The sequence below is a fragment of the Lycorma delicatula genome, chromosome 7 (assembly GCF_047948215.1).
Source record: "Lycorma delicatula isolate Av1 chromosome 7, ASM4794821v1, whole genome shotgun sequence".
NCBI lineage: Eukaryota > Metazoa > Arthropoda > Insecta > Hemiptera > Fulgoridae > Lycorma > Lycorma delicatula.
In genome coordinates, this window is record NC_134461.1 from 71,522,009 (window position 1) to 71,539,642 (window position 17,634).

Below are 17,634 nucleotides of genomic sequence, written 5' to 3' on the forward strand. Positions count from 1 at the left end.
ATTGAACTATCTAGACGGGAAAGTAAAAAAAACAACAGGTTAGATACCATATAAAAATAATTGTGAGGCTGGCCTTCCTGTTCGTTAAAAAACGAATTTCTATAATTTCTTCCTAATTTTTCATTCTCTCAAAATCCTTATAGGGAAAAAGTTAAAACATATATTTAGCAATAAATTTTGTTTCAAGATTTGTTTTTTATCTATATTTTCAGATTGGTACACCACTCTTCTACTAAAAAATCACTTCAACCATTTTTCTCTCAAACTTCACATTTGATAATATTCATACGTAAAAAAATGACAGCTTTTTTACGTCAGTTTTTTACAGTTTTTTTTACTTTTAAAAACCTTTTTTTTACTAAATCATTAACAAGTATTCTTCCTTTACTATTTCATTCGTTTGTGAAAAACAATGACAAATAGAAACTTTTCACAAAGTTTTGTGAAATTTTAATTAAATAATCCTGCTTGAAACAATAGAATTTTCGACTCTCCTTTGGGAATATTTATTTTTTTGGTACATATCTAATAAGTTATCAATGTAGTAGATATATATATATTTTATATATATATATATATATATATATATATATATATATATTTTATATATATATTTTTATTTATTTATTTATTTAGAGTAAAAAAAAAAATTGAACTTTTGATTATATTAATAAAGGTTTCCTGAAACTACAAACACGTGTTCAAAATTTCCAATACTAGTAAAAAATAAAACGGTTTTATAGACAAATAAAGTGAAGCGGTGTATCAATTGATATAGGTATTAGAATTGCTATTACATTATACCGGGTGATGTTTATAAAATAATAGAAAAAAAGGGGGAGGAGAAGGTGGAGCAAGCAAGCAAGCAAGCAATGAACAGTAGAGGAAATCAAGTAGGCTGTGTGTGCGCTGTATGGATGGTTGGTTGGTAAAAGAGATGGAATGATTATTTCCCCTTTTCCCCCACTGGCGCGCGCACGCCTGTCAGGAAAGTGCGGGTCGATTATTGCGATTCCAGCTTCGCTGCTTTACAGAGCGCGTGGAGCTCTTTACATCGTAGAACTAATCTATCCTGCGTGATTTGTGCCAAACGCTTAACTATCATTGTACGACTGTTTATTTATTTTTTAAGTTTTATTTTGTTTGTTTTTTTATATATAAACAAAAACCACGATCACGATGAACAGTGATGTGGATAATATTGTAATAGAAGTGATGTGAGGAAATTTAATCCAGGGGAAAAATATTTTTTAACTCCGGGACACTGTCTGGGATGTCCACAGCAACAGCCACAACTGACCAGCTACCCTCGTAAGTAAATTTCTATTAATATAAAATACTACACTAACAGGTTTCTTATTTTTTTTAATAAGTTGAACTAAATTTTTTAATATAAAAAGTTTGCCAGAATAGATGAAATGTTATAAGAAAAAAAATGTTATGAAAAAAATTAATTTTATAAATTAGAGTAAAATAAGTCAATCGTATACAGGTGAAAAAGATTTTTATTTGTGTAGCAAAGGAAATCGCAATAAGGAAAAACTATCCTTCTGACGTCACTTGAAAGCAACAGGTATTTATAATAGGGAAGGGCGATATGTAGCATCACTTTAAAAATCACTTTATCATTGTTATATTTAATAAAAAATTAGATTTAACCTTTTTGAAATTAAATTTTATTATAATATGTCTCATTAATAAAAATGTATAATTTTCAGTGTACGAATAATCTTTTTTGTATTAAATAAAGTTAAAATAATTATTAAAAAGTACTAAAATAATATTTGACGTAGTTAAACTTTTCTAATAATTAAGACAACCGTCCTCTAACAGAGAAAATAAATGAAAATTTGTTTCCCCATAAATTAGGTTATTTTAATTTTTTTTTATTCTTAGTTATATTATTAGATTTATAAAGTCATGATTATTAGATTTACCACTATGATTATGTAGAAAACGCCAAAATAAAACGATGAATAATAAATATTTTAGCATTCTAGAACACATATAACAATAATAAATAAAATAACACAGAAGAAGATAACATATTTTTAAATAACGTTTATAATTTTAATTTTAGAAAGTCAATAAATAATTGTAAACATAATAAAATTAGAACGTTATCATGTTTCGTATTTCGATTATAAAATTTTAATAAACACAAATTTTTAGTCAACCGTTGAAAAATCTTAAAATATTAAGTTTTACATTTTTAGCCAAAAAAAAAAACAAAATGTAGGAAATTTGCTATTTATTCTTTCTTCTCTTTTTTTAGTTAACTTTTAGAAACCTCTTTTTTACTGTAGACATAAAGACACAGAAAATCGCATTTTTCAGATAACTAAGTACCAGTATTTCAGATGAACAAATACTGAATTATTAACCTCCCTCTTTGATATATGTTTGTTAATTCGAACTGAAAAAAAAATGTTATTCTACAAATCTATATTATGTAATTTGTATATTTGCAACCTCTTCTAAAAGATATCGATTATTCTTAAAAAAATAGCAATGTCGATCTCTATTAAACCAGACAACTTAACTGTTTTTCTGTAACACAATATTTCGGCTTATGAGAAAGGTCTCTTGCTTCTGTTCCCATATTTAATAAACTTCGGCCCATATCCAAGTAACATGGTTTACATATTTTAAATAATTAACATATCAATTTTTATTCTATAATTACTCACATATCTTGTGATGCTGCTATGATCACTATTTTACCACGTTTCTCTTCATCCTACGTTTCATAAACGCAAATGCTGAGACAGTTCCTTTTTTCTGTCCGTAGAAAAGGATATGTATCATTCCTCACGGGTTCTATCTATATGATGTATTATTACGTACCAATCAGAATTTATAACATAGTTATTTTATTTAAGTCCTACTTAATATAAAAACAAAATATGTGAAAGTCAATCTGATGTTAAAACGAAACTTTTTTAATTATATAAATATGGATTTAAAATCCAAAATATACAGAATTTTGTCATAATCATCTGTGTTAATTTTTATAATTTACTAAATGTGTTAGAAATATACAGGAGAATTTGGTAATCTATGTTTATCCTGTAACTCCTTTATAGGGATGATTAAAAGAAAACATTACCCCCTTTTTGTTTTTTAGGATCCCTGGATTATGAAACGTCGAGAAATGAAAAAAAAGCCATATCCCCATTTTTTGACCACGATTACCGTGCTTTCTTTTTTGCAGCATAGCTCTAAAGCTACGGTGCTAGGAAAGTAAAAAAGTTATAAAGAAACTTCAGTTACCATTTTACCAAAGCAAATACTTTGAAAAATCAGTTTGAAACCCAATCCCTTACCGTTGGATGAGAGGAATTATTTCATTCTTAGCTACCATATTAGCTAAATGAACATCCCAGCTAGATCTCAGGATTTTAGGAATTGGCACCACTTTTTGAATTAATTATGTACAGGTCGTAATCAATATTATTTTTTTATTTTTCCTTGAGAACCATTAAGGACAGCAATGTTAAATTTCAGCTTTCAAACGATTCTTGAATGAGATAATTATTAATAAATGATTCAATAAGAGCTTTTCCAATTCTATATCCGTGAGTATATAGATTTTGATAAATTTCTTTCATATGTTTCTTCAAAATTCGTATTCCCCTAATTGTGACAGTTATTGTATTATTATATTATCGTAATTTTTTGTAATGTATATATCCTTGTATAAATTTATTATATCTTCCTTATTGTTGATAAAAGCAGATTATATCTTGTTGATTTCCTGTATCTTGTTCAAGAATAGTATTATATATATATATATATATATATATATATATATATATATACATATACTCTCGAGCGCGAGTAAATATGTAATTTAAACATTAATGGATGAATCTTTGACATTAATCAAAGTTAAAGTCTCACTAATTACTTCGAAGTTTATTCAAAACAACCTATGATTCCAGAAATGTTTAAACATAAATATTTCTAAATGATTAAGTTATGATTTTCGTACACTTATTACCAAAACAAATTTTTTATAGACTGTTATTTTTATGTATACTTTTTTTAACAACAAAATGTGAAAAATAATAAAAAATAACTTTTGATCTGAATATTTTGTTTTTATTTCGGATATTTTATACGTCGACCTCCATGACAGTGTGGTTGCGTCTATACTTTCCTACTAGAAGAATTTGAGTTTAAACATAAGTAAAAAGACTAAAGACTTCATTTCTTATCATGAAAAAAAACAGGGTAACTAATGTTTATCAAAATTCGGTTGCTAAAGCAAGTAAAAATAGACCCAGTAGAATAAAAACAGTACAACAGAGTAAAAACACACTCATATTTTATATTGGGTTTTGTATAAATAATAATAAAAGAACAAAAAAAAAACAAATGCGTATTTAAAAATGGCATTTTACACTCAAACCATAAAAAAGGAATAACAGTACTCAAATAAACAAACAACAGAAGAAAAGCCATAACCTCCACCTGAGAACATTAGTAGCAAAAATAAAGATTTTCTAAAAGAAAGCATAAAGAATCCGGCGAAAAAAAAATTATTTATTACTTTCACATGAATAATGTGTTTTGTAACTTTATATATATATATAAAGTTATTTTATAACTCATCCATTCATTCTTAATCGTTTTGGTGTTCTTTGGATCCGGGGGTACTCGTTGCTCGATGTTCGGCTTGTTCTTTGTTCTCCAGACCTTTTCCATCTTTTCCCTATGATTTCTCTTATATTCGTCAGTCCACTTCTTGGCTGTGCTTGGTATGTTTTTGAAGTTCTTAAATCTGTCGATTATGAGTATTTTCCTGAATTCATCTGTTTTGTATGATGTCTTCTGTAATCTTCATTTACTTCCGGTCCTTTTGCGTTTCTTTAACCCTGCTGGTCGTTTCTTTAACCCTGCTGGTCGTTTCTTCCATCTGTGTAAGGTGGTTCAAGATCTTTTTGATCAGTCTGTCGTTTTCCATTCTTTTGAAGTGTCCATAGAATTTTGTGCGTCACTTCCGCGTGGTGTCTGTAAAAATCTCTGTGTGTTTGTATAGGCTCTCATTCGTCCGTATTTTCCGCGAGCCGTCTTCTGTTTCCTTTGTCCTATATTTTCCTGAGTATTCGCCTTTCTTTTTTCTCAACTACTTGTATTGATCATTTCTCCTATCTTTAAGTAACTTTATGCATATATATTTCTGTCACCTAAAATCTATAAATTAATTTTAAATATTTACATGAAGATTGTACACACCAATAATCAAGTTGATACCTTCATTTTTACCGAAAAATTAAAAAATAGTAAATTTCATAGTTACTCCACTTTAATCCTTTAAAGTCGGAATTTCATAAATACTTTCTTAGTGTACACTTACACCGTAAAAAAATGTATACAAAAATTTCATCCATCAGTAGTTTTTGCTGGACGTTGATTATGAAGCACTCACGACATTACACAGTTTTTTAAATCATACGAATTTTGATACTTAAATAATACATTTCAAACAATTTTGCTTTTCCGAATTTTAGAGAATAGATTTAGTTTCGGTACTTCACTTTTGTCAAGTGATCATGTAGACAGTTTTACTCATATAATTTAGGTGAATTTTGATAATATAATGCTTATATTATGAAAATTCATGCAGCCGTTCTAGTTATAGGGACTTAAAAAACGAATAACATATACCTAAAGCCAGAATTTATTATACTCTTCTAGGCGGAATTGAATATATACACAAAAAGATTGACTGTAAGAAATCATTTCATTACTAATTTAAACTAAAGTTTTCGGCGTTAAAACACAATTATAGAAGAATAAATAAAATTAAAAAAATAGAAATCGATGTGATATCAGATAAATAAATAGATACAGTACAGTGTTAAAATTCACAAAATAGAGGAAATCCAACAATGAAATCAATTTTTGATAAATTATAACTGTTCGGACTTAGGTTTTTTTAATGTTTAAATAATCTTTACATATTTAAATTTTGTTATTATCGTTTAAATGTTGGAGCTTTAATATATTTTAGATAAATTAATATGTTCGGCTTCGGTCGGATTCATTCGGATATTTGCAATACACTCGGTTCATTTCGTATGCATTCGGCTGCTGACGATTCAGCAGCTCCTTACATATCACTCGGCTCCTTTCGGATGCACTCGACTTCACTCGGCTCCTGACAGTTCACACGGCTACCAACCGGGTTGGTCTATTGGTGAACGCGTCTTCCCAAATCAGCTAATTTGGAAGTCGAAAGTTCCAGCGTTCAAGTCCTAATAAAGGCAGTAGTTACTTTTACACGGATTTGAATGCTAGATCGTGGATACCGGTGTTCTTTGGTGGTTGGGTTAAGCACACACATCTCAGGAATGGTCGAACTGAAACTGTACAAGACTACACTTCATTTACACTCATACATACCATCCTCATTCATCCTCTGAAGTAATACCTGAACGGTAATCCCCGGAGGTAATACCCTTATCAGATGAATTTAAAATAATTTCGATTTTACGGTTTCGAAAAAATTCCATCTACGATTCGCCATTTTTTAATTTATTTTACATTATCAAAATCCTGATTAACTGTACGATTAAGATTAGGCGTTTGACAACTGATTTCATTAAAGTTAATGCATCTAATCTGGAACTATAATAGGGTAGAAATAAAAATTAAGACACCTACTGATTATTTTCTTATTCTTAGAATTGGATAAAAAATTAAATCAGTTAGATCTATAAATAGACTTTTTTCAAGTATTTAATGACAAATATTATTATACTATATATTTTTAATTTTAAGCAAGGCCATCGTCATTATTGTCGTCATTCACTATTCAGTAAAACAACTTGACGACTGAAAATTTTTTTCGCAAATAAAATAAAGCCTACAACCCGTAAATTATTTTATGGAATTTTATTGATCTGTTGGTTTTTTTCTTATTGAATCACTTCACTTAAATTTTCTTTAACTTTCCTAAAGTTGTTCCAGACAGGTTCATACAAAAATGTAAATTTTCTGAAAATTATATGTGAAATCTTTGGAGTCTTGTTAAAAGATGTATAATTACGAGAAATTATCAATAAAACTATTATTGTTTCGCTTTAAAACACCATGGTTTAAGCAGAAAATTATGCCTATGTATATTTCCGCCTAAAATATACCTTAGATCTCCATCAAAGAATCAGTTCTAATTTTCAAGATACAAAACTGGTCTGTTAAGTCATGTTTAGCACCCGTGATTCTATTTTCCTTTGCGTTCATTGTAACTAACAATGAGGTAATAAAAAGAATGATCAGTTAATTCTAAAAATTTAGTGATATTCAGCTCTACTATCGCACTAGGTAACAAAACTACTGTTTAACACATAGTACTCTTCCTTTTTCCTGTTTAACCTCCGAAAATTACCGTCAGGTATTACTTCAGAGGATGGTATGTAAGAGTGTAAGTGAAGAGTAGTCTTGTACAATCTCAGGTCAACCAATTCTGAGATGTGTGGTTAATATTGAAACCCAACCACCAAAGAACATCGGTATCCACGATCTAATATTCAAATCCGTATAAAAGTAACAGCCTTTACTAGGACTTGAATTCTGGAACTCTCGATTTCCAATTCAGCTGATTTGCGAAGCTCGTACACCACTAGACCAACCCGGTGAGTAACATCATAGTGCCTTATGTTTCAAAATTAATAACGGGGTTTTAAAGTTATGAAATATTTCAAAGTGCTTTCCATTTGAAGTTCTGTTGTGAACCTCCGAGTGACAATAACATTTACAGATTGTATAAACAATTTGAAGCCATTAGCTGTATTTGTAAACAAAACTGAATGTTTTTTTTTTCTATAACCCGACGGGCAAGTTTACGAGACATTCTTTTTCGCTGAATCAAGTATGTCTGGAATGAATTACCTTGATATGCTACAAATATGGCTCTCCTCAACTGCAAACCGCAAAACTTTATTTGGCAACAAGATGGTGCGCCTTCTCATCGTTATAACGCTGAACGAGATCGGTTGAATGAAATTTTCCCGATCACTGGATTGGTCGCTAAATTGGGACTAAATGACAGCAATTTTTTTCTTTGGAGGTTTGTAAAGCACCAAGTGTATGTGCCACCATTACCAGTTGATCTACCCGGCTTGAGACATAGGATTGGAACAGATATCGCATCAATTACTCCACAGTTACTGATTAAAATAAGAGGTGAACTCTTCTATCGGATGGATGAGGGCGGTGTGACGAATGGTGCTCTCGCTGAACACTTATACAAATAAAGGTTTGAGTTGCTCTTTCATTTCATTATATAATTTATCAATGTAAATAAAACTTAATAAATATTAAATAACTTTAAAACCTCGTTATTCATTTTGAAACACACAGTACTTCAATCAATGAAGGTGGGCTTTATTAAACTAACCTAGTAACTTTTAATAAATCCTGATTCGTTTAAACATCTTTCAGCTATTTTGTTTAAAATTAAACATTTTTGTTTTGCAATACCTGTTTAAAATTCTTTTAATTATTTTGAAAATCCAATTATTAGTCTATTAATGGGATTTTAAGTAATACTAATTAAATAAATTTGAAATTTTTACATTCTTTATTAAATCTTTTTAAAAATAACTTGAACTCAAATATTTTTAAACATCTTTTATTTTACATTTTATTTTGTACTCATCTTATTTAATTCTTACATTTTATTCTGTACTAATCTTATTTAATTATGTTACACAATTTTTATACTGCAATTTAAAAATTACTGAATTATGTTTTTCTATTTTATGACGCTACCCCGTTCAAAGATATTTCTTGATAATTTTAGAAATAAATGCTCGGACAATTTTTTTATTTACAAAAATAGCACGTCGATTCATTTGAGACATGATTTACATAATTATGTACACCATCCGAATAAAATATTTATTTATTTAATAAATAGTCATTTAATTCATTAAATACACACAAACACGCGCGCGCGCGCACACATACATACACACACACACACACACACACACACACACACACACACACACACACACTAGTAACCTCATCGAGTTTTCCCCCCTATATGATTACTTGCGTTTCCTGTTGCGGTCGGGGTCGTATGTTTAACCGGTCAAGACGATCTCTTTCCGTTTAAACAGAATTAGAGCACCTTGAACTCCCTCTGTTCATTAAACTCATGCTTTTGAGAATAATAATGATAAATAAAAATTAAAGTCTGTTCAATTTATAAAAGATATCAATGTATTCAGAACAAAAGTTTGATCAGTACCTACCAACTGGTTTTTAGATTTTCCGTCACGGCATTGTTCTCGAAATGCATAATCAGAATTACAAATACAGAGTGTCCCATATAAAACGCAACCCATCAATCACTCATCCATGAAATTTCAAAAGTCAAGCTTACTCCCTTACTCGTTACTGAAATGGACTCGTCCAACATCCGTACATCGCGGCGACGCAGTAGAACACTACCGATAGTAACAAAAATGCGATCATAACGTTCAGTGTATTGCTAGAGACAAGATGGTGTTTTCGCTAGATGAACGTGTTTTCATTGTTGAGTCGTACTTCAGTACGAAATCAGTGGTTGCAATTCAAGATTTGTTTCGCCATAAGTACCCAGATAAACCAGCTCCTAACAAAACATCAGTATTAAGGTTACTTGCAAAATTTAGAGAGACCGGTTCTGTTAATAACAAGGAACACAAAAGATCTGCGACAGTGTTGAATACAGATGCAGTCACTGAAATCAAAGGTCGATTACTCGCCTCGCCAAATAAATCGATCAGACGTTTGTCTGCTGAAATTAATTCGTCTAAATCAACTGTTCATCGGGCGACCAAACAATTACAATTACGACCTTATCGCATTCAAACGGTTCATCGACTTGTTGAGCCCGACAAAGAAAAACGGCTACAATATTGTCAACGGTTCCGTCGTTTTCTGCGTGACGGAATTAATGTTATGGATTCGTTATTTTTCACAGATGTAGCACGGTTTCATTTGGATGGCTACGTAAACAGCCAAAACAGTAGACTTTGGAGTACTGAAAATCCCCACGTTTATCACGAAAAACAATTACACCCGCAGAAGTCGGGCGTGTGGTGCACGATATCGCGGAAGAAAATAATCGGTCTTATTTTTTTCGAGTACAGCATTAAATTAATGCAGAACGATATCAGGATATTTTATTTCAGTTCATTGCACTCTTGGAAGAGGAAGACAGACACTGCTGGCTACAACATGACGGTGCGACATCACACTACGCAGGTTCAACTTCTGATTTCGTTGAGGAATTCTTTGGTAATCGTGTTATCGGTCGAGGTTTGTGGCCACCAAGATCTCCAGATTTGACTGCGGCGGATTTTTTTCTATGGGGTTACCTCAAAGAAAAAGCCTACAACAACAAACCACGAACACTTGAACAATTGAAATTCAATATTAAACAAGCTGTATTAAATATCCAGCCACAAACTTTGAAAAAAGTTGCAAGAAACGCTGTAAAAAGAATTGAAGCTTGTATTCAAGAAGATGGCGCCCACTTCCAACATTTACTCTAAATGTAAGGTAATGGATGGTAATAATAAAAATTACATTTACATTTACACATGCCTTTTTATTATTTCAATAGCTACCAATATAAGGTTGGGTTGCGTTTTATATGGGACACTCTGTATAATGTTACCAAATCTCATACAAATTGATTCAACAGCGGTATGGTTATCCGCGATACGCAAGACGAGACAACCGAACAATTATGTATGTACGTTAAGTGCCGTAACCACGGGTGCATTCGTAAATTTGCATTCGTAAAGCAGATCGCAAGAATATTAAAAGCACACTCACTGGCATTTAAAAAATATTAATTACATTTAAATACATTAATTATTTAAGAATATATTTTAAACCTATCAATCTGACTTATTTATCCTGGCTCTACAGCCCAAATTGGGCATTGCCTGTTTAATCTAAGCCTCTCTACTGTTTGCTAATCTCTTCCATCCCCTCACGACTCAATATTGTCAAATCTTTAGTAGCATCAACCAAACCATCTTATCCTTTGTTAAACCTTCTTTTTTCTCCTAGATATCATCTCTTCACAAATTCTTTTAACCAACCAATCAATCATTTAAACCCTTACCATTATAACAATATATTCACCGTCAATGAGAGTTTTTAGGTCATCATTTTTTTTTGTGAAAATTTCTAAAGAAGTCTCTTTCTTAATCGACTTAAAAAAATTCTTCTCAAATCTTAAAAAAAATTTAATTAAAAGAATAGTCTTAACAGTCTTTTATCAGATTCTTGATTTTTATCAGTTTCCATTTACTTTACTATTCTACTCAGCTGAATAACTTTACTACTAATCAGTAGTAAAGCTGTACTTTATACCAATCAGTTGAATAACTGAGCCCATCATGTAATTTAAGATAGATTTATGAAATCGTACCTTAAAAAAAGCACTTCCAAGTGTTAACTGCATGAAATGTTTTACACTTTGTTCCAAACTGTGATTAATTGAGCTCATTCTGGAATTAATAAACTATATTAATTATAAATGTATAAAATAAAATTTAGGTGATTGTTGAAAATCTGTAAACATAAAGGAAAATAGGATAAATCTAGTTGTTTAATGATGAAAAAAGATAAAAGTATAACAACCAAATAACAACAAAGAAAAATAAAGAGTACAGAAAAAAAATGTTACTGGCAAATCTAATTATGCTTACAAAAAAAAAAAGTCAGAGGCTTTATTTTGTATGGTTTTTGTTTTTTTATACAATTCTTTTATGGACAAAGTAAAATTAATTTAAACCCCGGAAAAAAACCAGACAAAAAATATTATCTACAGAGATACAGTGAAGATAATGCAATTTTAAGATCAAAAGTGTAACAAACAAAAAACAATAAAACCTTTCCCTCATATAAACTGGTAGAAAAACAAAATCAAATGTGGCACCTGCTCACATTACATATAATTATCTTTTACGTATAGAAAATACCACAATTTCTTGATTAGAGTTCTCAAAATTTTCATTAATAGAATACAATTAAGTTATAAAATAAAGAGAAATAAAATTTTTTTAATTTTCCAATCTTTTTTCCAAAGGATAGTTTTTATTATGGCTGTACCCATGTAAAACATCTGAAGTGCAACAAGTATTAACTTCTTTCTCTCAGAGTAATGATTGTAAAAGTTCACTATATGTAAATAATATAAATATTATTTATATATTTCAACTATAATGAACAAAAGAGAATGAAGTTTTCCTGAATTTTAGCGGGCTTGACTGATATACAACAGCACATCTCACTAAAAAAGTAGGTAACCTCTTCACTCCTTAATTTTCTAAATAAGCCTACTACTGGACACAGATTACTCTTTAGAAAAACTGTCATTTTCAGGAATAATTTTTGACATATCATATCAGTGAACTACAATCTATTCCTACAGCCTCACTCAACACAAATTAAAATAAATATATGATCCAAATGCTGCGTTGTTGAGATATAGTTTCATTTACGATTACAAAAATCACGTACAAGCAGAACACACAAATACAAAACCATTCTTTGCAAATTTCTTCAATAAAACCAACATTCATACAACCATAACACTGAAATCTTATACTAAATTTAGCGTGTTTAATTTAACACGCTATTGTTTTTTAATCTAGAAACAATATATAGATAAAATGTAAAATTCCAAAATGTTGGTAATTTGTAATTAACCATTTCGAAGTAAACACAATTAATAACAAAACCACAGATAACAGAACTGGATAACAGCTTTTAAATGATTTTTTTACAAGTTTCATAGTTTTTTAGACTAATTAAAAAATGAAAAATAAAAAAACGTTACTTGACAAGTCATTCATTCTTGTTTAGTTTAAGAGCATTTTTATTATTAAAAAAATAAAATATGTATATTATAATGTGAAACTGAATCGATCACATTCTTCAAAAACATTCTTTGATAAAAGGAACTAACACCTATGACAAAAAAATTGAGAGTTTCCAAGAAAATATGACCTTTTTCTTTTCTTTTTCTTTCTTCCTTTTTCCTGTTTAGCCTCCGGTAACTACAGTTTAGATAATTCTTCAGAGGATGAATGAGGATGATATGTATGAGTGTAAATGAAGTGTAGTCTTGTACATTCTCAGTTCGACCGTACCTGAGATGTGTGGTTAATTGAAACCCAACCACCAAAGAACACCGGTATCCACGATCTAGTATTCAAATCCGTGTAAAAATGTCTGGCTTTACTAGGACTTGAACGCTGTAACTCTCGACTTCCAAATCAGCTGATTTGGGAAGACGCGTTAACCACTAGACCAACCCGGTGGGTTAAGAAAATATGACCTATAAATATGTAACCGGTTATTATAGTAAATATGTGTGCTTACTAGTAGTAATATTAGTTCTATAAGTACTAACTTTTGAAATGGTTTAAAAAATAATTTTAGAAATTACTTAACAATAGAATTATATGGACACAAGCATCTAATAAAAGATGATGTGTAGGTTTGTTGATGTTAAATTAGTTTTACTTAATCTTTCTGGATAGTGTTATCCACTTAATAAATATTAACAGCTGTCGTAGTGATTCAATATACCTAGTACGGTCATTACTGGCTAAAACAGTTTAATGCTCTCTTTTTGTTTCAAATTCAAACAGCAATTCTTTGATTGTATCTGGTAGAACATTTTTCAGTCAATCAATATATTTTACTTTTTGTTTAGATTGTTTTACAATTTTGATATATTAAATTAAACATTAAATGTTTTAGTTGTTTTTAATTATCACACTAACCAATCTTCAATTTAACCATTTTTTTTTTGTTTTTTTTATTATTTTCATTTTCTGTATAAATAATTAAATCACTTACTAAAATTGATGTTTAATTTTGAGTAAATCATGTAAATTTTCATATCCGACTTCAATAGTTGAAGGTTAAATGTGATTTTTAGTCGTTTTACTTAAATGATAATTATTTCTTTAACATAACTTTTATTATAAAATAAACTGTATATGACAGCTTATGATTACAGTATCAAGCAGGAAGTCATTTACTTATACAGACATTTATAAAAGAAGCCAAATCAATGAAAAATAAATCCAATATATTTTTTTGGGAAAAAATTAAGATATGTAATTTAAAAGAATTAATATGGTTTTCTTAAATTAAGCATTTTTGTTTTATTTTATTTTACTATTTAAAAGCTTCTCTTTTTCTGATCGCACAAATAAAATATAGCAGACCTCATTATCTTTCTCATTTTGAATCAAATTTAACAATTTAAATCTAAATGAAGTTAAATTAATGAAGTGGAAAAATAAAATAAACAAGAAAATAGCATTGTCAATCATAATTGACCGCAGAAAATTAAGCCAATGAAAAACATTATCTTATTGTATTAGCAATATTTCAGGCACTGTTTTCAAAAACACTTGATATTTCTGATGATGACTATTCAGGATGTAGATCCACTCTATCTGAAATTTCTTTGAATTTTTTAGTCTTTTTTTTTTTTCTTAAAAAGGGGCAGTGATGAAAAGAAGTAATCAAAAAGTAGTATAAGATTAACCATTTAATAATATGCTAAGAAAAGCATAATGCAGTACAGTAACAGAAGAACGGTTTCATAGATAAACCCACCGGGTTGGTCTAGTGGTGAACGTGTCTTCCCAAATCAGCTGATTTGAGTTCCAGCGTTCAAGTCCTAGTAAAGTCAGTTATTTTTACAAAGATTTGAATACTAGATCGTGGATACCGGTGTCCTTTGGTGGTTGGGTTTCAATTAACGACACATCTCAGGAATGGTCGAACTGAGACTGTAAAAGACTACACTTCATTTACACTTTTACATATCATCCTCATTCATCCTTTGAAGTAATATCTGAACGGTAATTACCAAAGGCTAAACAGGTAAAAGAAAAGTCTCATAGACAATTGTTAGGCTTAAATATAAAGTATCTAATGTACAGCCACCTATTGAGAAACGGACAGAAATAGTGTAATATCAGGGATTCCACTTTTCTTCCTGCCTAATTAAGATAGAAGGCCCATTTTGAAGTGGAAAATTTTATGAAAACTTGCTGCACACATTTTTTTTTCTACTTAATATCATGAAAACTTAGAAATTTCCATAAAAGTTGGAAAATGTGTTTGTATATAACTAGCATAAATAGACAAAGAGCCCATTACATCATAAGAAACTAAATTACATAGAAATAAATTTTAATTAAACCAGAGTTTTCTTTATACATTAATTACTTAAAAACATCTGTGTGTGCAACATGGTTTGAAAAATTATGAACAAATCTAATAAAACTGAGACTCTCTTTCAAATAAGTTTTTCATGACTTTACATTCCATTTAAGACTTTTTCTTGAAGGTTTATTCCAGAAATCTATTTGCAAAGGTAAAGAAAAAGTGATTGTAATTCACAACCGTTTTTAAAAAAAGATAAAATTACTTTTAGAAGAAACATGGTTTGATCAATTATGATCAAACACTGGTAAAAAAAGCAATTAAAAAGTTTAAATTCTTTAATTTATAAATGAATACTACATACATAAAAAATTCCAGTTATAGTCCAAACTTGAATACCCTTCTAATTGTTCTCTGTCTTAGATTCCCTGTGAAGGGGGACACAGAAGAGGAGAATTGTACTTACGGAAGTCTCCTGATAGGAATACTGACATTGAGAACCAACTCCAGTCAATCTTTCCCCAGAAACTTCAAAATAGTTGTAATCCTCAGACTTCTCCCTTGAGTTCATAGGAAATGGAGAACCCTTCTGCAAAAGAAAGAAAAATTCATGTCAGACCGTCATCTAAAGAAAAAGACAGTTAAGTCTAAAACAATATTATTCCAAAACTACATTTCATGAGTAAACTGATTCACTGGAATTTTAAAAGCTTTGAAAATGGATTTAAAGCTGCTACTAGTTTACAGTCACACATCTATGTTACGTATGCAACAAACAAATCTGTCTATATAAATTCATATCAACCTAAAAGATTTAAATACATCCCAGGATGTCATGGAGTATAAACTCTGATATGTAGGATTTTGATTTTATAATGTTTCAGTTACAAATAGTTTTTCTATTATTTTGTACTTGTTTAGAAGTTATAATATTTATTTGTTTCCATCAATCTGAGTCATGAAAGTAGATTTCATTGTAGATGCGCTACCAGTCCCGTTTCTCTCCAATGGAAAGTTTTAATACCCACCATGTCATATGGGACTGGGAATATGACTCTCTGCATGTGTTTTCATAGATAAAATCAGAAGTCATTAAAAGGTGGTTCTTTTTAATGCTCGACTAAACATTCCTTATTATCATGGTTGGCCACTGATATTTTCTTTAGCAGACTGGCTCACCTGACTTCGATTTGACTTTGACCTGTACTTGATATTGTACCTCGGAAAATCTTTATGGCTCATAAGCCCGTACTTGTACAGTTTTTTTTCCAGCCTACTGCACTACTGACTCCAATCTCTCACAGCTTTATCAGAAAGCTAACTGAAATGATTTCTCAAATTTCTAGAAAACCTGGACTTCAACCACCCTACCGATTCAATAAATGATCTTAGCTTCTTTAAGTCAGATACTAATAGCGACTAAATATGATACAACTTGCTGTAGGAAGGAATGACCTACATAGTAGGATGAAGATTATAGAACACCTCTATGGACAAGACAGAAGGCCCTGCATGAGTTTGCCTAAATATACTATATTTAGTAGTATATAGAAAAGCACAGTACTTGTTACCAAATTTTTTATTATTAGAAATGCTACATCCCATTCACTAAAGTGTAAATCTGACTATGGCTTGAACTATTGATTTTGATTACTTGACCTTTTATCAATAACTGACATCCCTTTAATACCAATGAAAGACATAAAAAAAAGCGAAACAGCAAAACAGTGGGTAGCACTATTAATCTCTAGCACTAAATTCACACCCTGACAACTTCAGCTAGTACAAGCCAACCAGGGAAGGTTGTTTATTGGACCTAATGTAAAAAGTGATCCCCCAAATTTTTCCTATTCAATGCAGAACTACAAAGCACACTAAAATACCACAACTGTTCCTTCAGCCGATCATGATGGATTTCCTTGCCACATCATTTGTCAATTTCTGTTTTAGAAAAATTGCTTGGAATTTACAATTACTTTAACACAGTTGATGAAATTCCTATGGATTAAAGTAATGCATAGCTATACTAATATATTAAAACAGGTAAAGCATTAGGCATCTTAACAGACAACCATTTTGTCATCTTTTGGTAGCCAACTATTGACCATTGACCAGTGTCATATAAAAACAGTGAAAAATAAAGAATAATCTATTGATCTGGTTCCTGGAATGATGCAATCCAACATCCATTGAAAAAAACAGCTTTTGAACAAATAGACATCTAACGACTAACAACTGGATTTTTGCATCAATAAAGCCTATGACTGTTGGTGAAGTAATTAGGCTCTTAAACCTTGCCAGCCTTATCTGGAAAACTGAATTCCACAAGAAAATGTCCTTAGTGTTAAAGTTTTCCAAATCACCATCAATGTCATTACAGCAGTCAAAGTGCAAATGAAAGTCAACTGTATGTGAACAACT

General features: G+C 30.3%; 1 protein-coding gene across 1 annotated transcript in view; it reads left to right on the forward strand.

Annotated features, from left to right (window-relative positions):
- Positions 1–1,021: 1,021 nt before the first annotated feature.
- The window catches only part of LOC142327530 (excitatory amino acid transporter-like), a 78,367-nt gene continuing 61,754 nt past the window's right edge, over positions 1,022–17,634 (forward strand). Inside the window, exon 1 of the mRNA XM_075370666.1 lies at positions 1,022–1,311. Coding sequence (XP_075226781.1) covers positions 1,274–1,311 — 38 coding nt within the window. The 5' untranslated portion in view covers positions 1,022–1,273. The remainder of the gene's footprint in view (positions 1,312–17,634) is intronic.